Source organism: Medicago sativa, chromosome 4, assembly GCF_051527215.1.
Source record: "Medicago sativa cultivar Bolivia chromosome 4, Bolivia_mono, whole genome shotgun sequence".
Classification (NCBI taxonomy): Eukaryota; Viridiplantae; Streptophyta; class Magnoliopsida; order Fabales; family Fabaceae; genus Medicago; species Medicago sativa.
This window is the reverse complement of record NC_140752.1, coordinates 92,172,653-92,198,263: the sequence shown is the minus strand read 5'-3', so window position 1 is coordinate 92,198,263 and position 25,611 is coordinate 92,172,653. Positions and strand designations below refer to the sequence as shown.

The 25,611-nt window shown below is 33.2% G+C and overlaps 4 protein-coding genes and 1 long non-coding RNA gene across 6 annotated transcripts; all 5 read left to right on the top strand.

The window, feature by feature from the left end:
• Positions 1-1,839: 1,839 nt before the first annotated feature.
• LOC146933801 (uncharacterized) lies at positions 1,840-6,787 on the top strand. 2 transcript variants are annotated; one of them, XR_015007565.1, is made up of 9 exons: positions 1,840-2,015; positions 2,522-2,610; positions 3,649-3,715; positions 3,851-3,976; positions 4,057-4,235; positions 5,257-5,303; positions 5,645-6,052; positions 6,138-6,216; positions 6,328-6,787. It is a non-coding gene; the product is annotated as an uncharacterized LOC146933801 (long non-coding RNA). The 2 variants fall into 2 exon arrangements; XR_015007564.1 differs by having other exon boundaries at positions 3,851-3,931; positions 4,037-4,235; positions 6,138-6,787.
• An 879-nt stretch (positions 6,788-7,666) lies between these two features.
• LOC146933800 (uncharacterized) lies at positions 7,667-10,546 on the top strand. Its single transcript, XM_085708413.1, has 3 exons — positions 7,667-8,551; positions 9,663-10,097; positions 10,184-10,546. The coding sequence occupies exons 2-3, from the start codon at positions 9,684-9,686 to the stop codon at positions 10,436-10,438; spliced, it is 669 nt and encodes a 222-aa protein (XP_085564539.1). The 5' UTR covers positions 7,667-8,551; positions 9,663-9,683; the 3' UTR covers positions 10,439-10,546.
• A 777-nt stretch (positions 10,547-11,323) lies between these two features.
• Positions 11,324-15,809, top strand: LOC146933799 (replication protein A 70 kDa DNA-binding subunit B-like). The gene is made up of 11 exons (XM_085708411.1): positions 11,324-11,842; positions 13,381-13,645; positions 13,748-13,844; positions 13,941-14,068; positions 14,161-14,245; positions 14,374-14,503; positions 14,602-14,756; positions 14,866-14,986; positions 15,068-15,241; positions 15,356-15,427; positions 15,514-15,809. Exons 1-11 carry the CDS (start codon positions 11,693-11,695, stop codon positions 15,700-15,702), a joined length of 1,566 nt encoding a protein of 521 aa, XP_085564537.1. The 5' UTR covers positions 11,324-11,692; the 3' UTR covers positions 15,703-15,809.
• Positions 15,810-16,577: 768 nt separating this feature from the next.
• On the top strand, positions 16,578-18,433 carry LOC146933798 (uncharacterized). Its single transcript, XM_085708412.1, has one exon. It carries the CDS (start codon positions 17,332-17,334, stop codon positions 18,304-18,306), a length of 975 nt encoding a protein of 324 aa, XP_085564538.1. The 5' UTR covers positions 16,578-17,331; the 3' UTR covers positions 18,307-18,433.
• Positions 18,434-19,656: 1,223 nt separating this feature from the next.
• LOC146933797 (neutral/alkaline invertase 3, chloroplastic-like) lies at positions 19,657-25,611 on the top strand. Its single transcript, XM_085705582.1, has 7 exons — positions 19,657-19,801; positions 20,179-20,918; positions 21,731-21,896; positions 21,998-22,209; positions 23,964-24,457; positions 24,540-24,588; positions 24,871-25,611. Exons 2-7 carry the CDS (start codon positions 20,223-20,225, stop codon positions 25,186-25,188), a joined length of 1,935 nt encoding a protein of 644 aa, XP_085561708.1. The 5' UTR covers positions 19,657-19,801; positions 20,179-20,222; the 3' UTR covers positions 25,189-25,611.

Sequence of the window (25,611 nt, the reverse complement as noted above, 5' to 3'; positions counted from 1 at the left end):
GCTTCTCATTTTTCGCGGTCATTGTTTGGTGAAACATGCCTTTGACACGTCCACCGTCGTCAAACCAAACAAGCTATTACTATTACTATTACTATCAGTAACATAATAATTACTATTAGTAACATAATATATGTTTTTGCTCCCTATAAATATGTCAACTTTTCGTTTTAGTCCCTCTAAAATTTTCCTTCAACTTTTAATCCCTATAAAATTTTCAATCTTCATTTTTGGTCCCTCTTTTAAAGTAAACTCATATGTAGAATTCATATTTTTTAATAAAATTTTCCAGAAAAATTCAAAATATTATAAGAATCACTCCCAAAAAAATTTAAATTTTTTTAACAAAACATGAATTTAATAAGAATTTTTATATTTTTTAAGGTTAAAAATTCATATTTAATTTGTGTTTTGTTAAAAAATTCTAATTTTTTTTAGGAATTTTTGTAAGAATATTTTACACATTTCTGCACAATTTCATTAAAAAATACAAAAATTAAATTAAAAATAAAGACCAAAAGTAGTGATTGAAAATTTTATAGGGACTAAAAGTTGAAGGAAAATTTTAGAGGGACTAAAACGAAAAGTTGACATATTTATAGGGACCAAAAACATATTTAACCCTAATAGTTATCTAACCTAGTAAAAAAAATAGTTATCTAACCTTATTCCTTAGCTATCGACCATATTCTTTTATTACAATTGTTAACAATATTTTTCCTTGTTTTATAAACACGGGAGAATTATTTCTTAATAGAAATAGAGATGATTAAACGAGGCCACCATAAAATTATGTTGATGCAAGTCTTTTTTTTTTCTTCATGACATTCAATCATATCCTTATTCATTAAGTTGACAAAATCTTAATCTTAATCTTAATCTTAATCTATATATAAAAGTTAACCCATGCCAATTTTGAAGCCCTACTTTTTCCTAAACCCTAATGACTAAAATTCCTGTTTTACCCTAACCAAAACAATTAAACGGATAAACATAATAAAAAAAAAAGCCGCAAATTTCTTCTAAACCGCAAATTCCTGTTTTTCCTCTCTTTCGCTCACGCGGTTCTTTCCTTTCTTCTCTGCGATTCCACCGAAGCCGCAATTTCCTGTTTTTCCTCTCTTTCTCTCACGCGTTTCTTCTTCTTCCTCTTATCATCATCACCACCGCCAACCCTCTCCCTCTCTCTCTCTTTCCTTTGTATCTTTTTTTCATTAACGGGTTTCGTGTTTACTCCACTGTAGCCCCTTTCTTCTCTGTGATTCCACCGATACCGTTTCACTTCAATTTCATATATACCCCTAATTTCACTACCATCGATTTCATGATTCTGATTAACTGCAATGTTTATTTTACTTTTAATTTTTTTCAGGAGCTTCAGATTGAATTTTCCAAGTATGAACATCCAGTTGTTTTAACTGTTGAGGCTCAGGTAAATAAATTACTTTTTATCCTTTAAAATTTCTATCATTTTTTTATCTGATAATATATAGTGTCTGTTTTTTCTTCAGGCAAAGTATGTTGGCAATGGTGGCCTCAGTAAAAATTTGTTTTTGAAGCTACATTTATAATATAAGTAAAAAAAGATACTTTTTTTTTTATGGTTATTGTTATTGAATGTGTATGATATATGATACCTGATAATTACTATTGTTGTGAAATAGGATAAGAAGAACAGGTTTTACATTGTTAATAGGTTTTTTTTGTTGTTTAAATTTGTTCATTTGGTATTTTGGCTGAAGCATCAAGTGGTTTTGTTTTGAGATTGAGTGTACATTTTATGGTAGTTTTGAGCTTTGTTTGTTGTTTGTGATTTGTATTGTTGTTTGGATGCAGCCCAAATTTTGCAATAAAAGTAGTTGAAACTCACCTCTAAATCTTACTTTCAGCCATCCAACATAGTTGAAACTGAAACTGTCCAAAGGTTATTCAACTTTCAATGGGGTCTAGGCGGTTGCATAATTTCATCATGGCAAAGAATGCCCAAGAAACTGCTTCAATTTTGATGAATTTGAAAGGTTGATTTGTTATTCTTTTCTGTTTTCCATAAACAAGCATTCCATATTTTTCATTTCTTAAAGATATTGTGAGACCATAATTATTGTGAACATTGCTTTCATTTTATAGTTTATATTTTTCTCTAGATATTGGTTGTGTTTCTCTCTAAATGTATGATGCATATCTTTAAGAAAATTGAATTGAATTGTCAGTAGTTCATCTTGAACTTAATCAAATTAGTTTAAAGGTTTGGTGCATTGACGTTGTGATTCTGAATAGAAACTAGCCTTAGAAATAACTGAATTTTACCTTTTCAACTTGAACTAATTCTTTGGAACTGAACTCTACCAAATTGTTGTGACTAACTGATTTTAGTACAGTTTAAAAATCCAAAAATTAAATCGAGTCGAATATTAGAAATGCTAAAAAATAGATATCAAACTGGACCACGTTGAGAAAACTGAATAATGAATGATAATTCATGACCTAGATCACATTTCAGCTTCATTGGGTGTGATTTTGACAGGTTCAATTATATTGGAACAACTCAAATACATCAAGCATCTGTAGCAAATTCCAAAATCACACTCAAGACATATCAAGACTGGTTCGATGGTATAACATTTTTCTCTTGCACATGTTCCCTATTTTGTGCATTCACAATTTTTGGTGTTTTAAGATTTTGCATTCACCATCTACATTTTCCCTATTTTGTAAATTAACAATTTTTGGATTTTGCATTCACTATCTACATACACAATCAACTATCATGGCAATCAACAATGAAGATTTTTCAGCTACTTTGTGTTTGAAGATGTTTCTTCATTAGGTTTTATGTTTGAAGTTTTACTTTTTTTCATTAATTTATAAAGACTCTATAATGGTGGTTATTGTTTTGGTTTGGGTGATAAGGGGATGAAGTAGTGGCATTGTAATCTTGCACTTTTTGGAAATGTTACTTTAGATGTTTTAAGTTTTCTTTTGGTCGTTTGAAGAATGTACTTTGGGTACTATTCAAATGAATGATTTGATTTGGTTTTGGTGATCAATGTGGGAATTGAGGAGGAATGTTTGTCGTATATCATCTTTACCACTGATTTATACTTTTTTTCTTTATTGGATTCAATTTAGACAAAGGATTTTTCATTAGTTTATGAATTTTCTTCCTATTTAAATTTCTTCTCCTTTTTCCAATTTTCTATGATCTGCAGGGAGAATATTTATTTCAAATTTGTTATTATACCTAACAAGTTTATTTTGGGTCCTTTTTCTTCATATGATTTTGTTTCATATCTTAACTGGTTAATGTGTTACACAATGTATTTTTGGTACTAACTGACTCACTATGTATCATATGCCTTTTTGCTTCATTGTGTTATTGGCTTCTTTTTTTTTTATCTTGGTTTGGATTGCGATAGTTATTAGTCTGTCCTCCCCAACTATTTGGAGATCTTAATCCATGTCTAGACATTTAGAGCATGATGTTTTGTCCCTCAATATATTATTATTTTTTCTCTGAAACTTTGGTAATTGAATGAAATGTTCTTTATTTGTTTAATTTCATGGCAGGGATTAGGGAATTTTTTTAATAGGATGACTGGCTTGATCATTAGAATGGATCTCTTATTTAACCAAGTTATATGTCTTTTATAGATTCACATTCCAGTCAAAAAAATAAAAGCTGCAATCAGTCCCTTAAAATAGGTGCACATCAAAACTGGTAAACCTTCTCTCAAAAAAAAAAATCAAAACTGGTAAACCTGTCTGAAGATGACAGTGTTGTTCTAATGTTGGTTTCTCTGAATGTTTGTGTAGAATTAGGTGCACTAAATATGTTGTTTTGGGGTTTTGACAGATTATCCTGTTTGTTTTAATCCCCTACGTGGTTCTCTGTAAGCAGAGGGTTATTGCCTTGCCTTCTCCTACTGTTGCAAGGGTTAGTTTTCAATAAATTTCGATGCTTCAAAAAAACAATGTTAAGGTAGCAACTTTCTCTAAAAAAAAATTATTTTTCTTGATTTTTTGAACATTTGATTGCTAGGTGAATTGATATATTGATAGGTTGTTCAAAATCTCTAAAGAAGGGATGCACTGTTATATCCATTGGAAGCCATTGATTTTGGTCGAAGAATGGCCAATGAGAAAGAAATAAAGACATGTGCAGCGAAAGAATATATATTCACTCAAAACTCATCCTCTATATTGAGTTGCCTATAGGAGTTTGAACTTTACTGAATCAGGTGTTTTTCTTGGTTGTTTTTTTTTGCATACTTGTAGCTGGTCCATGGTAATTTTCTGCATAATTTGGAGCGAGTTTTAGGGATTTTATGCATAGTTTGGAGCAGGTTTCTAGCCTGTCGGCTGCTGTTGTACAATGGCAATAGTTCTCACTTTCTCTGTTTTCTAATATGGAAGGTTTCTTAACATTTTCAAGCGTTTTTTTTGTAGTTTATAATTGTTTGATTAAGTGGCTATTGATTTCACAATTGTTTATGGTGTTGATTTTTGTTTTGATAATCTGACTTATACCCAATTTAGAAGTTATCTTGATATAGATCCTGAAAGCACTATCCTTCAAATATATACCATGATCTATTGTTTTATTCTAAATTTCTAACGTACATGCAAAGAAACAGTGTGTACATTTGGCAATATTTTCACATAGTCCCTAAAGTGACTATATAGTGCAAATTGAACTAAATCTCTTATATGCACGAGTGGATTACTTACATGTACATGTTTATGTATTGAAAGTATCATATATACGCCCTTGAACTACTGAAAGCACTTATTTTATTTGTAGAACAATTTACTGTCACTAATTGGGTGCATGTTCTCGCCAAATACTCTTATTTGTTTCTATACGGCAGATTTGAAGAAGCATATATATGTATGTCTGAATACAAGTAGATCAAAATACCTGATCTAGATGTTAAAAAATTTGCTCAAGTATTTGAATGGGAAGTAAATTATAGTATCGGATTTTTTAGGAGTTATTGATATTGAGATCTACAAAGTAAATTGTTGATAGAGGATCCATTATGGATGCTTGATAGAAACCCTTTGCTGCTAATAGATGCTCAAGAGTGAAGGAAAACATGCATTAGTTTTTTTTTTATGGCTGCTTGACAACAACCCTCTGCTGCTGTTTTTGATGTTATGGCGTTGCAGATGCTGTTTTTTAGGTGTGGGGTGCGGCAGTTCTGTTTGCTGCTAAAACTGCTGCTATTTAATATATGTTCCATTTTTTGTTCGTTTCAGCCTTGGCAAATTATCATGAGGACAAGCAACAACCACTGAATGCATAGGTTAAGCTTTCTATTCTATTTTGGTTTAGTTTTTTGATTGATATTTTGTACATAGGTTATTTCTATGAAGTATAATGTTTAGAAATGACATTGATTTAGCTTTTTGTTGTTACTAAAATAATTTGAACTGCTTGACATGTTCTTCAAATGAGTGGTTGTTATAAAAATCGGAGTTTATTACATTATATAACAAATACTTTATAAAAGTCTAAATGTATATATTGCTAAACAGTTGTAGATGTTGTAATGCTATGCCCAATCTCTTGCTTTTGATTAAGCGACTTTGTTTTATCGCATATGAAATGATTCTTTGCTCATGATATTGTTGTTTATGATCTTAGCTTTGACATAAAAGGGCAATATATTGGAAGCTGTTCTGATGATGGGAGCTTAGTTCTTCAAAGACGAAAACCATGTATATCAAAAGTCTAGCCCAATATATTGACATTATCTTAACGTCGGTACTCTTCCTTCTCATTCTATTGTTCACTCATACTCACATTCATTCAACCAGTTAGATTTTGCAGATTCTTAGAATTGAAATTGAAAATGAATTGGGAGTACTTATTAGTTATTTTGTTAAGTTGTGTACTCTTATTTTTGGCTTAATAGTTACAAGCACAATAGTATTTTTGTGATTTTTCCCTCACATTTTTTTAGGTATTAAGTGTTCGTAAGATGAATTTTTTAAATGAAGCACCTTGATTGGATAAGTTACCTAATTAAGCTATCGTTGTAACAAAAATAAGGTGAGAAAAATTTTCTATAATTTCTCTCACAAGTGCTTATGGACATGTATTAAACTATTTCTACAATTGAATTTTACAACGATAGGAGAAGGCAAGGCAGAGACGGGTTAAGCTGAAAGGAAAATGTGATTAGCGGAGGTTAAACCTGAATGGAAAATGGCAAGGTCCTGATATATTACTTTCCTTCTCTTTCTTGACTTTAGACGTTCGTGAATGTGATTATTACTTGATTATATTGTTATAAATCTTAGGCATTTAAAATTGAAATTATGTAGGTCAATATAAAATCATCCCCAAAATTGAAATTATGAATGCTCAAAAGTGCACTTTAAGAGAGACCTACACTTTTTTAGGAATTGGAGAATTTTCATGGAGTACATCTGCACTTTTTTCATTTGAGATGTCTGATGCTATGTCATGTTTTGCTAACTTTTTTTTTTTGAAGGATGTTTTGCTAACTTGCTGTTGTAGAGTTTTTGGGCCATTTTTTCCGCTTCTGGTGTAATTCTATTGCCGAATCAACTCACATTTTTCTGGTCTCATAAGCAAATTTCGACGCCTGTTTTGGTATGATGCAGATAAAGTTTGTGTTCTGTTGCTGATGTTCCAATCTATATATTGTGTAAAAGCTACACGTTGTAATCTTTCATGTTCTAATCCATATTTTCTGTAGAAGCAATAGTTGTTATAAAATATATAGATTAAAGATGCAACATCTCATGTTCTTTTGTATTATGAATGTCATTTTTAACTTGCCAAATTATGATCGAAAGTCTTTCACTGTGGGATACTTTGAATTTGTTGAGTGTTAAAGAATTTTGGGTGGACTTCATGAGTTTAATTTCTTCATCTACTGCTTTTCATGATGAGGACGTAGAATTATTATTTTTTGTTTAATTTGTGATTGGGTATAAATCATTTTATTATTGAAATCCATATCTTTTTTGAACATTTTTATATCATTGTATCTTTATTTGACGCTTTTTTTGAACATTTTTATCTCATTGTGTCTTTTTTGACGCATTTTATTTCATTGTATCTTTTTTTTTTTTGGAACACCTTTTGAACACAATTAATGCTTCTGGTATCTCAAATCACAAAATAAGACTAAAAGTTTTTTTTTTTTGAAGAAAAAAAAGTTGGAGTTTATGTGATGTTAATGAGAAATATGGACCCAACTACATGCCTATGTAATGGAACTAGGTTAATTGAGAATTTCTTTTCAATTTAATGTATACAGTTTCATATATATCTATGTTTTGCAATGACCATTAACAAAAGTCAAGCGCAGTCACTAAAACAAGTTCATATATACTTTCCACAACCAGTGTTATCACATGGTCAACTTTATGTAGCAATATCAAGGGCTACCTAAAGAAACGGTCTCAAAACTTTGCTAACAGACGAAGACGGTCTCAAAACTTCTTAATATTATGAAATACTATATGACAATCATGACATTCATCTAAACTATTTTGTTACCTATTATCATCAAATATTACCTTCCATATGACCCGTGCATTAGCACGGGTCGATGGTCTAGTCATACTATATATAAAAGTTGCCCCAAGCTTCTGTTGTCGCCCTAATTTTTGTGATGCCCTAATGATATTAATTACTGTTTTACCCTATTCCAAACTTTGATTATGGAAAATAAAAAGAAAAATTAAAAGAAAAATACGGATAAACATTAGAGGTTCACAATTTTCTATTTTCTTGCAAGTAAACTTGGTGCACAATTCTTCCAAAATCACAACAGATAAACATGAGAAAATAGAAAACAGATAAACAGATAAACAGATAAACATGGGAAAATATAAAAACACATAAACAGATAAACACGCAAATAGACTTGCTTAATTGTTGTTCTGGCTCAAAGTTGTTGCGCTACAAACATGGGCTTTTCATCTGTTTGCGCTACAAACATGGGTGTTTCCACAAAACCCTAACTGTTTCCACCTAATCCAAATTTTAATTCTGTCTTCGTGTGAGATTTTCATCTGTGCACAATACTTCCAAAATCACAACAGATAAACATGAGAAAATAGAAAACAGATAAACAGATAAACAGATAAACATGGGAAAATATAAAACAGATAAACAGATAAACACGCAAATAGACTTGCTTAATTGTTGTTCTGGCTCAAAGTTGTTTCCTATCACACATAAACCGCAAATCAAACAAAAGACTTGCTTCCTATATTGTTTCCAACCCTAACATAAATTCGTTCTCCTTTTCTTCACCTATGGCTGGAAGAAACATGGAAACTCTCCTCTCCTATCACTGCCTAACTGGTATTATTTTTGCTGTTTTATGTAACGATTTTTTGCTAATGTTTATATTATTTTTGTTTCCTTGCAATTTATGCATAACCAATATTTCACTCTCCTTCATTGACAGGTCCTCTATTAACAAACCCAATTTCAGATTATGACAAGGCAATCAACAAGCTACAACTCAAATATAGAACATACATCGTCGACTATGACGTTGAAACTGTGAGTATACTTTCCTCATTGTTCAACTATCCTTTTCCTTGATTTTTATAATGTTCTGTGCTTATAATTAAACTTTTGTACTTCTGTGTTTTTGGTCTCTTATTTAATTTTTTCTGTGCTTCATTATAATATACATATAAGTATATGTAACTCTAATTTTAATTAAACTTTTGTGCTTCTGTGTTTTTGGTCTCTTATTTAATTTTTTCTGTGCTTCATTATAATATACATATAAGTATATGTAACTCTAATTTTAGTCACCTCAAATACACTATTTGTTGTTTTTGTTTTAATTTTAATGGATACCTATATAAAAACTTTTTTTTTTGTCATTGTACCATTTTGATTTTACACTTTCATTTTTGGTTTTGTTTCATGCAAAACTTGACCCTCTAATTCATAGTGTTCTTCACTTATTATTTTCCATCATTATTTGCTTATTATTTGTTTGTTTGCACTTCTATATAATGTTCTATTTGATGATTTTCCTTATTATTTTTGTGCTTCCGTACATATATATATTTGTCTTCCTAATTTAAACAATTTCGCCCTATAATGTTCCATCATTATAATATAAACAATTTTGCACTTCTATACAATGTTCTATTTGATGATTTTCCTTATTATTTTTGTGCTTCCGTACATATATATTTTTGTGCTTCCATCATTATTATTTGTTTGTTTGCACTTCTATATAATGTTCTGCCAAGCAAACAAAAAGAAAACAATTTCGCCCTATAAGTATATGTTCCATACACTATTTGTTGTTTTTGTTTTAATGGATACCTATATAAAAACTTTTTTTTTTTTTTTTGTTATACCATTTTGTTTTTAGACTTTCATTTTTGGTTTTGTTGCATGCAGAACTTGACCCTCTAATTAATCTTTGCAATATTTCTGTGAGATCATCATGACCGAGTGCATAATGTTATTCACTCATTATTTTTGCTCATTTTTATTTGCTTATTATTTTTTTTGTTTGCACTTCTATATAATATTCTAATTTTCGATTTTGCTTATTATTTTTGTGCTTCCTTACATATGTATATTTGTCTTCCTAATTTAAGACTACCATCTGCCTGCTTCCTTATGATTTTGTTGTTTTCATCAGGCTGTCGTATGCTTGCCGAGAATGTTTGGCGGTGATTTTGGAGATCAGATTGGACGCTTTGCAACATTAACTGATCCAAAGGGAAATCAATTTGAGGTCTTGGTCGATGCCATCAATGGTAACTTTTTTCTAACAAAGGGATGGAAAGCAATTCGCGATTTTTATGGTCTTGGTCTAGGTGCGTGGGTTAAACTGATTTTTCTTGGTGGTGGACGATTTGATATAAAGCTGACTGATAGGTTTCACAAGACTATCACCTATCCCGTTTTTGATCCCCCCATGAATTTCCTTATTGACAAAACTAATGTCCAACCAACTTTCAACCCCCATCTGCAACCAAGAACATCTCTTCTCTGTTATAGTCACAATATTAGTAATATGACTATAAGTTTCGAAAAAAAATTATCCCACCATGATGTGAGAAAGGGTGATTTGGTACGATGCACTTTTCCTATAAACTTAATTTTGTCGTTAGTTTTTCATGAACTATGTGTAAATTGCTTCCATCTTGGTTTTTGCAGATACTCATTTACACTGAAACTATTGCTCAGATGCTGGATACTTCTCAAACCAATGTGAGGATTGTGGATGACTGCGGTAACATATGGGACTTTGACTTGATTTTTGGTACTCTTCCTTGCGAACACTGCAGGATTGGTGGGCATTGGAAGAGGTTTGTGGAGGCTCGCAGGCTGCGTGAAGGTGTCAAGATCAGATTGGGAGCTCTGAAGGCAGGAATGAATGAGTGCATTTATCTCGATGTTGTTTACAATTAGAGAACGTTTATTTAATTTCTTGAGAACCTTGCAAACTATTTCTTTTAGCAGATCCACCATGTTATTTTAATTTCTTCGGAACCTTGCAATCATTTGCTTCAATCAGATCCTTCTATTTTTTAGATTTAAATTTTTGAAGTCTTTTTCTCATAATTTTGATTGTTGCCACTGTATTATGTTGCATGGAGTAATGTTGTCACAACACAATGTGTTTTTTTAGATGTTGTCACAAAATCAATTGCTATACTAGGAGGAGTCATTGAAGATTCTGGTCCTACTCCTTATACATAGGCACATTCAATTAATATTTCAAATAGATTAAAATATCGTTTTTGATTGAGTAATGAGTCATTGTAATAGTGGGAAATATATGATTCTTTACCAAATAAAATAACTGTTATGGAGAGTTTGCCTTTATATTATGGAACACATTTTGTTTCTTTAAAAAACATTTTGGACGCTACTACGCGAGTGAATATCACACCACATCGCGTTCCCTTTAATCACAAAATACCCTTGGTTATGTTAATATACATTAATGCATTGATATTATGGAGAAACTGAAAGTTATAAAAATGATCTCTGAACATGAGAGGCTAAGTCCAACAAACTTCAAAGTTAAGTGGTATAAGAATGGATGACAGTAAATAGGTAAGAGAAACACTTCTAATTTAGCATTTGATTTGTACAACTATTTTCCATGCTTTCTGTTAAACATGGTGAAAAAAAAAGGAAATCATAATCTCTGAATAATCCGTACCTTAATATTATTTACGCACTTTCTGTATAACAATCCATTATTTCTTCTATATATTTGATTTGTTTAGTATAGTTGAATAATCCATTCTTATGTGTGTGCTTTCTGTTAAACATGGTGAAAAAAAAAAAAAACTATTTTCCATGCTTATCAATACCAGGATCCAATGTCAACCTTTATCAAACAGATTGTTCTATTTTTCATGATTATCAATATCTCAATCTTTAATGAACAGACTGCCCTATTTTTATAGTGCTTATCAACATGTCAATATTTCCTGAACAGATTATCCTATTTTTTCTGCAAAGAACTGAACAGCACGTACCTAACAGAATAAGCTATTTTGACTGCAACATCAATTCACAAATCGTTTTCCACAGTCATTATAGTCTCCTACGAGCTTATCATCCTTTTGTTCTTTAAATACTTCTCCACCTAACACAGATATAATCTCATTATAAACAACCAACTCCTTTCTTGACAAATACCAAGTAACAATGTCTAGCATATACACCCCAGTGTCTGCTATTGCTGGAGGAAAGAAGAACCTGAAGATGTGTGTTCGTGTTGCTCATATTTGGTTAATTCCAGAGAAGAAAAATCCGACTAACATCATTTTCATGAACATGCTGCTGGTTGATGCAAAGGTTTGTGCAATTTTTCAATGTTACTTTTTAGAATTAACCACATATATTTATTTCTGGTTTACCTTTCAATTCTCAAAATATCTGTTGATTACTTTGAAAAAAGCTTGCATAGTAAGTATGCGTTCTCAGGCTAGGTAAAAGTCTCTAAAACATGGATTTATAAATTTGTTGCCCTTAAATTTATATCTTTGCATACGTGCGTATAATTAAAAGCATAAGTATATTATGCCTACCTGCATATAAATATATGGATTTGTTGATGTTTTCCTACTTAAATTTATGATGTTGTCATTATTTCTGGTTTCCCTTGCTTACTTTTAATTAAAAGTAAATTATGCCTACCTGTCAATATACAGAAACAAAATTTATATTATCAAGTTTGGTAGTCAACGATTTTGGAAAGGATTAGAAGTGTTGAATACTTGATTATAAAGACATTGATTATAATGAACTTCTGGTCTCTTAATTAACAGCAAAAAATAATGAAATGGAAAAAAAATACCTGAATAGAGTATTAAAAGAGCATGCTTCCGATGTTAAACACAACAGAAAAAAAATTCGATAATGTATAGGTTGAAAGAAGAGTATAAGGTTAATTACTAATAATGCAATAAGGTCGATGTCCTTGCTGTTTTGTTCTGCTTTGGTGTCATTGAACAGATGAAGAGAGTATTAAAAGACCATGCTTCGTAGAATAGATATATAGGTAATAGTAGAATTCTTAATTAACAGCAGAAAATAATGAAATGGAAAAAAATACCTGAAGAAAGTATTAAAAGACCGTGGTTCGGATGTTAAACACAGCAGAAAAAAAAAATTCGATCATGTATAGGTTGAAAGAAGAGTATAAGGTTGTGTAATAATGCAATAAGGTCGATATCCTTACTGTTTTGTTCTGCTTTGGTGTCATTGAACAGATGAAGAGAGTATTAAAATACCATGCTTCATAGAATAGATATATAGCTAATAGTAGAATATAAGGTTGTGTAATAATGCAATAAGGTTCTTATGTGAATTAACCTGTGGTCTTAGGGTTCAGACTTATGAAAAGAGAAAGCCAATAACGCCAGGCCAGGAAATTGTCACACAAATTATCCTTCTTTATGTTTAGTTGCAATCCAATAGTATACCACAATTCATTGCAAGCCAAGACAGTTTTGTGATGTCAAACATTTGTTTACTAAACCTTTGTTTACCTCAATTTTGCATGCATCCTTAATTGTAAAATTAAAAATACCTTTGTGTACCTCATTTTATCTGCAAACACTTTCTCAAATACCAACATGTTAGATTGCCACGCAATTGTCACACAAATAGGAAGAAAAAAAATAGAGATACTAACACCAGGCCAGGAAATTGTGCAATAGCGCAGTAAGTTTCTTTATGTAAATTATCCTTATTATCTAACACAAATTAGCACCAATTAGTTGGTTATTTATTTGTTATCCTATTTAAGAAGGAATTGTCAACGTGCCTATTTTAAATTAGTTTATTATTTTAATTAACCACCTACTTAATACTTTTGTTGCCATCTATAGGGTGGACGTATCCACGCCACAGTCAGAAAGGAATTGGTGGCAAAGTTCAGGTCATTGGTTGAGGTAGGGGGTACATATGAGCTTCACAATGCAATCGTCGGTTTTAATGAAGGTCCATATAAGCTAACTTCCCACAAACACAAACTTAGTATGCTGCACAACTCAAATTTTATCAAAAAAGACTTGCCTACTATTCCTAACAATGTTTTTGAGTTCGTGTCATTCAATGAAATTCTCTCTTCAAATGTCCAGGACACATCTGCTGGTGAGACTTCGATTATGAATGTGTGTTGTTCATTACTTATGACTTTCTGGACTCCTTAAGACAACACTAACATTTGTTTTTCTTTTCTATACGTTAAATCAGATGTTATTGGTCATGTAATTGAAAAGGGTGATCTAAGGGAAACTGAATTCGAGGGCAGGAAGAGCAAAGTGATAGATCTCACTTTGCAAGATCAGGAGTGAGCTTTATCTTTTTATTCATACCTCTTTCATGTAATACAATTTTGATAAACATTGTGTGGATGAATTGACTATTACCTAATATTTGATTGTAGAAACAACCGTTTGCATTGCTCTCTTTGGGCTGAACATGCTGACAAAATTGTCAGCTTTTTTGTTAACCATGACAACTCTTCGCCTGTTATATTGATAGTTCAGTTTTGCAGGACACGCAAATATAAGGGTATTTGATAGTTTTTGGTTTCTGCTTTCTACTAATATCCACACATGAAATGGAAGATAATGTTCACTTGCTGGTCAATTTGGTAAAATTAGGTGCAATGGGAATTGCTAATGCATTTTTTGGGACTAAGCTCATAGTTAATGGCGATTTACCTGAAGTTGCTGCTTACATGGAAGCGTAAGCATTTAAGTTTTTAAATAGGATATAAACTAAAAATTTATGATTCGTATGAACGTTGTTGTATCAATGAAACCTTTTGCTGGTTGAGTAAAATTCTTTTAATGACGTTGTTGTACTTTTATCAGCATGAAAAATGCATCGGTCCAATTGACCCAAAGTGTTAGCCAAATTTCCTCAAGCGGCTCTGCATCTCTGTCAGATGAGTTGCTCAACACCGAGAGAATGACAATCGAAAGTATGATCGAGTCAACTCAGGTAGTTGTCTGTTTTAGTAAATTATAAATATTGGTTTGGATTACTCATTCACATTTATGTTCGAGATTTATATGTAAAAGGCGGTGAAATTTTTACAGGTGTGTCAAGGTTCGGTACTTGCCACTATATGTGAGATCGAAACTGGAGTTGAGTGGTACTTTCGGTCATGCACCGAGTGTGCTTCACTGGTCACTGTTGAGAATGGAATGCTCCGTTGTCGTAGGTGCAAAAAATGCAAGGGCGCTGTGCCTAGGTATCTGAGTCTTATCCGAATATAATTTTTGATTTTATTATACATGGTAGTCTATTGATACCGTTAATAATTTCATGGTAGTCTATTGATACCGTTAATAATTTGTTAGGTACAAGCTGCATGTCATTGTGATGGACGATACAGGGTCCACTACCTTTGTCCTTTTTGATCGCCAGGTAACACAATTTATAGGGCGTACAGTGGAAGACTTAATCAAAGAACATGATAAGGTATTGGATAGATCCATGTACTACATATGAGCATTTGTTTTCCACGTAATTCTCAACTCACATCTTCTGATCTTTCGACAGGGAGGTGCCAGTGATTATCCTACTGATTTTGATGTGCTCCTTGACAAGCAAATACTTTTCAAGGTTGAGGTTGGTGAAGGAAATATCATGAAGAAGTATAGGAATTATACCGTTAAAAAGGCATCTGATGATGTTGGTGTCATTGAACAATTCATGTCTAAGTATAATTTAGAGGTAGTTCATAATTGATATTACAATCTAATAATTTTTTTAAATTAATGTTTATAAGGAAATCATCCTATGACATTCTATGACTGATTTGTTCTTTTGTTGGTGTATGTATGATAGAAACCCAACGATGGATCTGGTGAGGAGCCAAGTGTGGATGGTGTTGCTCCAAACAATGATAATGTCCAGATGGTACTTGATTGATCACTTACTAATGAAATGCATAAAATTTAATCTGTAATAAATTTAAACAAAATTTTTTATGCAAATGTCTACAGGATGTGCAGGAGGTTCAAGACTCATGCAGCAATACCTCCATGATTGGCACACCAACCAGCAAGACAAGTCTTAAGAGGTCCTCTGACAGCATTGACTCTGTGGCTGTTGAACATGGTGAAGCTGGTCAGGCATCAGTTACAAAACCTAACAGGTCTGTTCGTGTCAAGATTGAGCCTAAGGACACTTAAGCTGTTTGACTTGCTCGAATGTTGGAACTACCTGCTTTGTTATTTACTGTCTTCAATGTTCATGAATCAGACCTTTAAGAATCCGTGTTTTCCCTTTCTGTTTATACAATTTGGTCAATAATTTTCATCGTATTATTGTGTTGGTTGTACTTGCTTAGCTCTACAAACTTTCAGCAGTACACCTAAATAAAGTTTTGGTTTAAGCATTAAGTGCTTTAATTAGTGTGTTATTTATTATATATCTATTTGATTTTGGTTTCTTTGACACACTCTTATAGTGTTAATAGGAGTTTGTTTGCAAATAGCACGCTAAATGTGTTTTGGCATTCATAGACCATACTTAATGTTTACCTGTATATCCAGATCAATCAATTATTATACATTTTTCTGTGTTAATTATTATTCATTTTAGGATATAAGTAAAATGCACTACTCAACGTGTTCTTAAAAACCTCACTAGGAATGCGACTGTGAGGGGTTTAATTTGGTTTAGTTTGAAAATGTCCATGATCCTATTCAATTTGATGATGGAACAGAATATGTGAGATCATTCACTTTGGATGGATATGTAAAAGAAAAGTACAATAATAGTGGCTATTAGTTTAATCTCTTAGGAGTTTAATTGGTTCATTTATTATACGCCTGTAAACTAAAATTTAGTACATCGGAACTCGCTGGCGTGAGATATATTATCAAACGGTTGTGAAAGAAACCAACTATAGGCCTGTCGTAATTCGTAAATCGTAACAACTACTGTTGCAGCTTATGTAAGTGCATCCAGTGACTTGGATAATGATAATATTGATTCCAAGCTATGATACCATATAAAAAAACAAAGCCTAATATATTTCTGCTATATGTTTTACACACGGCTGTACAAGGCTTTATAGCTGTCCAAACTTTACAAGTAATCAAATGCATTTACATGATAATTAAATGCATTGAATTGGAATTACAGTAGAGGAAAACAATTGCGCATGAATAAGGTAAGTCAACTGTACAGACTAATCACAGTTGATCCTAAACAATAATAGTTATACATGAATTAATGTAAGTCAACAATGATGATGATGTCATAGGCAACAATCAAGAAGGAATGCTCTCAGTACACCTATACTTCAAACTTCAGTAGCTGATGCACAAGCTGCCAGTATATGAGCTGCTAAATGCGACAAAGCTATTCAAAATGAAAAATCAAAGTTAGATCCCAAACCAATCTATACTCGAAACAATGAGATGTTGTTACTAAGTGTGATTTCTGTTTTAGCCAAACCTTTTCAGAAGGTAGTTACCTGTAATTGGGCAAACCAATCGTATTCCTAATAACATCATGTCTAATGCTATTTGGGGCATCATACCACCATCTAAAACCAGTATTGTATAATCCTATGTTATCCAATCCATCTGCACAGACATTTCCTTCACTAAGGATATGAGTCACTGCAAAATGCATTCCTTTGGAGAATTTCATGCAATTAAGCCACCTATTCCTTACTTCCCTCAAGGATCGAAGCACTTGATCGATCCTTGAGAGATGTTCTAAAGACCGTAGATGAGAGAAACAAGGACTTACCGTTTGGTGGTAAGGTTGTTGTCTTAGGTGGAGATTTCAGGCAGATATTACCGGTCATGCCCAAAGCTACCAGGCCAGAGATTGTCTATGGTACAGTTAACTCATCTAATTTATGGAGGTACTGTGAAGTTCTTACGCTTACAAAAAATATGAGGGTTCTAAGCGGAGCATCTGAAGCAGACATTGAAGAGAGGAAGTTGTTTTCTGACTGGGTTTTAAGCATTGGGGATGGTACAACTGGGCTAATCAATGATGTCGACATATCCGTCAAAATCCCGTCCGACTTGCTTATTCCAAGTTCAGGTAATCCTATTGCATCTATTGTTGAAAGCACTTACCCAAATTTGTTAGAAAACATTGGTAAAGCAGAATATTTTCAAAGTAGAGCAATATTGGCACCAAAGAATACAATTGTTGATCAGGTTAATGATTATGTGTTAGACTTGATTCCTGGTGAGGAGAAAATTTATTTGAGTTATGATACACCTTATCATAAAAACCTAGGCGGTGACGCACTGGACGACATCCACACACCTGAATTTCTCAACACCATTGTTGCCTCCGGATTGCCAAACCATAGGATTCGATTGAAAGTAGGAGTACCTGTGATGTTATTGAGGACCATAGATCAAAATTTGGGTTTATGTAACGGTACAAGATTGATTATTACAAAAATGGGTAAATTTGTGCTCGAGGCAGAAATAATATCTGGGTCTAATATAGGTGAAAAGGTGTTTATTCCAAGGTTATCGTTACAACCGTCTGATACTAGAATTCCATTCAAGTTTAAACGAAGGCAATTTCCGTTGTCCGTCTCATTTGCAATGACTATTAACAAGAGTCAGGGTCAGTCTTTGAAAAATGTTGGTGTCTATCTACCGTCTCCTGTTTTTTCACATGGACAATTGTACGTCGCAGTATCGAGGGTTACTTCGAGGGATGGTTTAAAGATGTTGATCAATGACGAGGACGGTCAGGATACTGATGTGACATCAAATGTGGTCTACAAAGAAGTTTTCCGTAATGTGTAGCACTTGGTTTTGTAGTAATGATTTTATTGCATTTGGGTACTATTTTTATGTTTACAGACGTTGGATTTTCTTTTTTCAATAAACTATGTCATTAAATTTATATGTCATGTTACTGTAACAGGGTTGATGTCGTGGAGATTGTTTAATATGGTGCGTTACAAAGGTTTCTGACAATTTATTTTATAAATTAAATTATACTGTTTTTTGGTTTCAAGTAAAATGATCCCTTTTACATCTGCGCTATAATTTTTTTTTGTATGACCCGTGCGGAAGCACGGGTCAATGGTCTAGTATATATAAATGTTAAACAGTGCTGATTAACCCTAATCCCGCCACTGTTTAACCTAATCCCGCCTTTTTTGAGGGTTTAAAAAATCTTTATGAAAAAACTCTTTGCAAGGGGATTCGAACCCACAACATTATAGTTCCATGTAAGCACTCCAACCACTAAGCCAATAATTGTTTTTGTGATTTAATTTTGATTCCACTACCTCATATCCAATACCAAACACCCTCATTAAAAAACTAATCAATCCCTTTTTCTTTCTTTACAGAATTGAACATTGAACGTTTCTGAACCCTTATTCCTTTGATCTCAACCCAGAAGGCAGCGGTTTCCATCCATTTCTTCCCTTTTTTCCTTCGATTTATCCTAAAAATTGTGACTGTGATGCATATTTCGTCCATACTAACTTATTAATGGTATGATCACTAAACTAATTTTGATATAAATGTTATTTTATTCGTTTTGATTTTGTGGATTGTGATTGTGTCAGTTTTGATGAAAGTTGATGCTTGAAATCCTATTGTGATTGTGTTAATTTCCTTGGTTGTCAATGCTTTAAATAATAAGACACTTAAGGCTTTAAGTAATAACACACTCATGCTTTAAATTGTAATGGTTACTATTGACACTTTCAATTCCAAATCGTATTTTCGAATGTTTAATAGTTACTTATCTACTCTTTTTAGACTGAATGTAACTTGATTTGTGATATTGAAAATGATTTTAATTTGAATTATTCAATAATATAAATGTAGTATTTATTGAAATCTAATACATTTATCCAATTTGATGTTTATGTTATCAAAAAAATTGAAACAAACAAAAAATACCCGTGCATCGCACGGGTCAAGGTCTAGTTAAAATAAAAAGTAAACTACTAGTAGTATTTTGTGGCACACAAAAATCTTCATTTCGTTTTGATTTACTACTTTTGAGGCTCAGGTGATGCCAGAACAGAATGTCACGTGGCATAAGCAAGAAAGTAAAAAAAAAAAAAAACCTAGAATTGGAAAAGAAAAGAGTCCAAGATAAGAAGACAATGAAAGCAAAACTGAAAAGAAAACAAATCACTCATCACAAGAAATAAAATAGTTTGCGATGCATTTAGTGTGAGTGAGAGTTTAATTGCGAACGAATATACAGAATCTGAAGATACGCACACGACACGACACGACAGTCTCAGATTCTCACTGCTTTTCGGCTCAAAAGGTTCGTTCAATTCAAACAAACCATTCAAAACACTCTTTACTTGCTTCAGAGTTTGAATTCCTTAACTGTTTTATTATGAGTACCTAGTAGAAACTATTTTAGATCATAATTTCACTGTTTATTTACATCATGTATTACCATTTGTATCTTAATTAGGTGACGTAGTATGTTATGGATTTGTTTTTTAATTAATACCGGTGACTACATGACAGTATCGTGTTGGGTGTTCGCGTCTTTGTTAGTTGCTTCATAGAATTCAACACCTATCTAGTTACCATCTCAACCAATATTTTAATAATTGAAATTGCAATGCTATTATCATCCAATTTTGTTAACTAGTTCTCACTCATTGGTTGTAATCTAAATTTACTCTACAGGAGGCAAAATTTTAGGTGGTAGGGTTCCTTATTTTAAAACCACCATGTCTTTAGGTGCTTCCAAAGCCGTTTTTCAGGTTCTGTCCAGTGTTGTTCCTCAATCCGCATATAATGAGCCTTTTGTCAACACTTCCCAGTTGCGAACAAATTGTATGAAGAAAAGATCCTCAAGGCATAGGTTTTTAATAGAGAGCTCTAGCATGCTTCAAAGCCAGTTAAGGCCCCATCGATTTCCATTTACCAGTGTCAGTTTCTGTGACTATAAGACCTATAGTCATCCATGGTTGCAGACATGTAAATGCCAAAAGGCTGAAAATGTGAGCGGCATAACTTCAGGAGACGGTAATGGATCAAGGTTTGCGAGTGATGTTGAAAAATCTAGTCTGGTAAGCAATGTGATGAGTGCAAAGTCTTCTTTAGAGTTTGAAGATGTTCAACTGTTGGAACAGGAAAAAGAGGTTTTGTCATCCAATGTTACAAATGGGACTGCCACGAAAAATCTTGGTACAATTAGCCTCAACTCTATTGAGGAAGAAGCGTGGGATCTACTGAGGGAGTCTGTAGTTAATTATTGTGGGAATCCTATTGGAACTATTGCTGCAAAGGATCCAAACAGTACCAATGTTTTGAATTATGACCAAGTCTTTATTCGTGATTTTATTCCATCTGGAGTCGCTTTCCTATTGAAGGGAGAGTATGATATTGTTCGTAATTTCATTCTTCATACACTTCAGCTGCAGGTAATCTCTTGCTCTTATATTACTGATAGCATGTTCTTGGAACAGAACTAAATTTGATACAACTTCGTGCATTTACATGTCTGAGATGCTGCGTATGTTCATTTTTTAATTGATTGTGTTGAGCTGATGTGCGTATTCTTTGTGTTATGTCCTTACAAACTTATTCCATTCATTAGTCATTACAATTCAAAGTCCCACTAATCTAACTCTATGTGCCTCTGTCTAAATATAGGACCCTCTTGAGTTTTTTTGTTGTCCCTTTTTATAAAAAATCTTTCAAATTTTCAACTGCATTTCAACGCTACTGATATTATCAGGCAATATTAACTAATTTCAACTGCATTACACTGCTACTGATATTATCTTTCAAGTTCATTCTCTTGAGTACATCTTTTTCTGCAATCTGTAATAAATACCTTGATGAAAACATTAACTAATTTCTCACTCTTGATCTTGAAGAATAAACTTATAAAACAAACAATTGTCAACAAATTTAATACCACAATCAACTTTCTTAATTCCCGTGATTTACTCAACGGGGTCCCTATGAGGAGGCTGAAAAAGCTTTTGTATGACATTTACTATTAATGTTAATTGTCTATGAATAGAATAGTGTCCCAGGACAAGGTTTATTACTAAAGGAAGGGGACTTAAATAACTCTTTTCATTAAAGGAAGGGGCCTTAAATGACACTTTTCATTAGTAATCTTTCATTGTTGGTACTTCTTTGGCTAAGACCTATATGTATTTTCTTGTGGTAGCTCTGTTGTTTATGATACACTTGAGCATTGAACAAACATATACAATTTCAGAGCTGGGAGAAAACAATGGATTGTCATAGTCCAGGACAAGGTTTGATGCCTGCTAGTTTTAAGGTTCGGACAGTTCCTCTGGAAGGTGATGACTCTGCAACAGAAGAGGTTTTGGATCCTGACTTTGGAGAGGCAGCCATTGGCCGTGTTGCTCCTGTTGATTCCGGTAAAATAACTGATAGGATCTATAGAATCTTTTTTACATAACAAAAGAAACTTAACATAATACTTCTTGGATTGCTTAACTTATTTAACATGTGATCTCAGGGCTGTGGTGGATTATTTTACTACGAGCATATGGAAAATGCTCTGGGGATTTATCTGTTCAGGAGAGAGTTGATGTGCAAACAGGAATTAAGATGATTTTGAAGCTTTGTCTTGCTGATGGTTTTGACATGTTCCCAACATTATTAGTAACTGATGGTTCTTGCATGATAGATCGAAGGATGGGCATACACGGGCATCCTTTGGAGATTCAGGTGTTTACGATTTCCTGTCTTTATTCATTAGCATGCTATTTATTTAACTATTTCTTGTTAAGGTTAGACAAGGAACTTTGGTGCTTATTGATTTATTCACGACAGTGCATTTATTTAGATAGATTGGGTAAATGATACTGTTTTCTGCGATTCTGCACCATTTTGACAAGAAAAAGGAACAAATTTTCCTATGCTAGATTGAGGAACAGCATTTCTGTCCTTTATTCTTAGTAGTGACTAGGCTCTGTCTTGGAGTTGGTATTAGGTATTTCTTATTCATTTGAAAGTGACTTAGCTATATCTTTTTTATGCATGAAAGGTAAAACCTCGCATTAACCTTTATGCCCTAGGAATTTGAATGGATTAAAGATGAGGTGGGAGTGCTGGTGAATTCATATTAATAGACAGCAGCAACAGTCAATTCTGAAATAGATTGTATTGCCGTTGGATAAGACTTGTGGTAAATAAACTAAATGCAATATAAGGTTTTATAACATATTCCAAATCTGGCCCCATCAGTATGGTAGATTTTAGAAATTCAGAATACTATTGTGTTTATACAATTACACCACTGAATTGTTGAAACTACAAAAAAGGACACATCTCTTGACATAGATTTGGATTGGTATGGTACATTATCAAAAGCTTCCCATGGCTTTTACTGTTTTGAAGTAAAGGTCCCTGATGTCTCAAAGTCTCCAAATCTGTGTAATTTCACCTTTGTAAGTTCCAACAGTTAATGGTAAAAAAAAAAGTGAAGACACCAAAACTTTCCACCTTCCTCGTATATGTCTTGCTATTCCTTCTCAACTGCCTTGGTTAAGCTATATAAATACTTTCATGCCAAGCTTTTTATATTTTGTTTTAACATCCTGTTAAATGGGGAATCACACTGTAAAATCGTGTAGGTGTGAATGATTGGGTTTGGATTGATAGCAAATTATAAAACCCTACAGTCACGTGCATCTCAGACATTAGATTTTTTATTTTTTTTGAAAGTGCAAACACTGAGCACAAGATGCACTCGGCACGCAAAAGAGCAGTAGATACAAAGGAGAGCCTCAAAAGGACTCTAGCCAACCAAGGCACACCACAAAACAAGAACAGAAACAACTGCTCCTATCAAAGAGCAAAACCAACGCAAAAGGCAACAGGGAAAAAAAGAAACAAACTGCCAAAATAAACACAAACACACCCAGCCCACTGCTGTTAGATTTATTTAATGTCCATCAAACAGCCACGTCCCCTCTTTCTTTATATTGAAACGGCACATTTAGGAGCAACACTTCTCTTTACTCTCCCCAACTCCACCTACCTACATCGCCTTCTTGGCAATGGAAATATGTCCTCTCTTCATCATTTTGAGGACCTCCACCCACTACCATCTCAACGAAAGCTCGAGTGTGATGCCGCCTCTGCAGCCGCAACCCAAATTCTGTGTTTTTGCAGCTCGTCTGTCAATATATCAGTGACAAAGCTGTGGTTTTTTAGTAGTTGCAGAGAATCCAAATCCTGAATGGTTCTATCTTACCTAAAAAAACACTGCTAATAACTAAAAATAAATAAATTTTATGTACTATGTTTCGAAATTTTGCTTGCATGTATCACTTTTGTCAAATAAATTTATCGTTTTTATTGAAAATATTATGCTCCTGAGATGCTTACAAGTTACAATTAAAGATGGAATTAGCGATCAAATAAACTTATCTAATGTGTATTTTATTTTGCTTTCTGTTTTATTTTTCTGTTTCTAGGCACTGTTTTATTCTGCCTTACGTTGTGCACGTGAGATGCTTACTCCTGAGGATGGATCAGCTGATCTTATACGGGCACTGAACAATCGGCTGGTCGCTCTCTCATTTCATATTAGAGAATATTATTGGATCGATATGAAAAGATTAAATGAAATTTACCGTTACAAGACAGAGGAGTACTCATATGATGCAGTTAATAAATTCAACATATACCCAGACCAGATTTCTCCTTGGTTAGTGGAGTGGATGCCGAACAAAGGAGGCTACTTAATTGGTAACTTACAACCAGCTCACATGGATTTCCGGTTTTTTTCACTAGGAAACTTGTGGTCTGTTGTCAGTAGTATGGCCACAGAGGAACAATCACATGCCATATTGGATCTTATTGAGGCCAAATGGTCGGATTTGGTGGCAGATATGCCACTCAAGATTTGTTATCCGGCTCTTGAAGGTCAGGAGTGGCAGATAATCACTGGCAGTGATCCTAAGAACACGTACTGCATCTAACTTTCCTCTGCTTATGTTTTTCTGTTAAAATATTTTTCTTGAAATGATTTTATTTAATTTTTTTTGCAGGCCTTGGTCTTACCATAATGGAGGCTCCTGGCCATCACTTCTCTGGCAGGTTTGTTACAATGACAGTTTGGTTCACTTGCATCCCGAATTTTATTTTTAGATTGCAATTAGTCAGCAATGAAATGATATTGTCTGTGTATGACGAAGCAGTCGTCATTTATAGCTACTATACTTTTTTCACCTTAGCTCTTATCATAATCTGTCCTATTAAATCTTTTTCATTTAACACATGCAAATCCTTTCATAGCTTAGCTGGTTTCTTCACCTAAGCATTGCATGTTTGAATTAACACAATGTACAAAGTTTTGACATAAAAAAATGTGTATTGCAGCTCACAGCTGCATGCATAAAGATGAACAGACCACATATTGCTGCAAAAGCTGTTGAAATTGTTGAGAGACGTATATCAAGAGACAAGTGGCCAGAATATTATGACACGAAAAGATCTCGATTCATTGGAAAACAGTCTCAGTTGTTTCAGACATGGTCAATTGCGGGATACCTTGTGTCAAAGCTGCTGCTTGCAGACCCAAGTAAAGCAAACATACTGATAACTGAAGAGGATTCTGATCTTGTGATTGCTTTGATTAATGCCAACCCAAAAGGAAAGCGCGGGAGGAAAAATTTGAAGCAGACCTACATTGTATGAATCTTCGATTGCAATTCATTTGGTTCTTTTTGGGCAGCTGATAGTTTTATTTCCCATTATTTATTCTGGTTAGCAGCATATTATTCTTGAAACAGCATGCTAAATATATAGGTTTGGTTGTGATGAAACTGTCTACTCTTATACTAGTAAATGTGTAAATGTAATTGAAATATGATGTCAATACTTGAGGATTAAGTAGCATACGGAAGATACAGCTAATCTAGATGATGAGAAACTTTTGTGCTACATTTCTAGAGATAATATTTTCCCCCAATTTGTATATCATTTACCATCTTTTTCTGTAACCGCCATAGAATTCAAGGATAGCCACTTGAAATCTTGGACGCTTGTGCTTGTGAATGTAAGTGATGTGTTATTTGCACTATTCTAAATTAGTAATAAAAATGAATTAAATTGAACTGA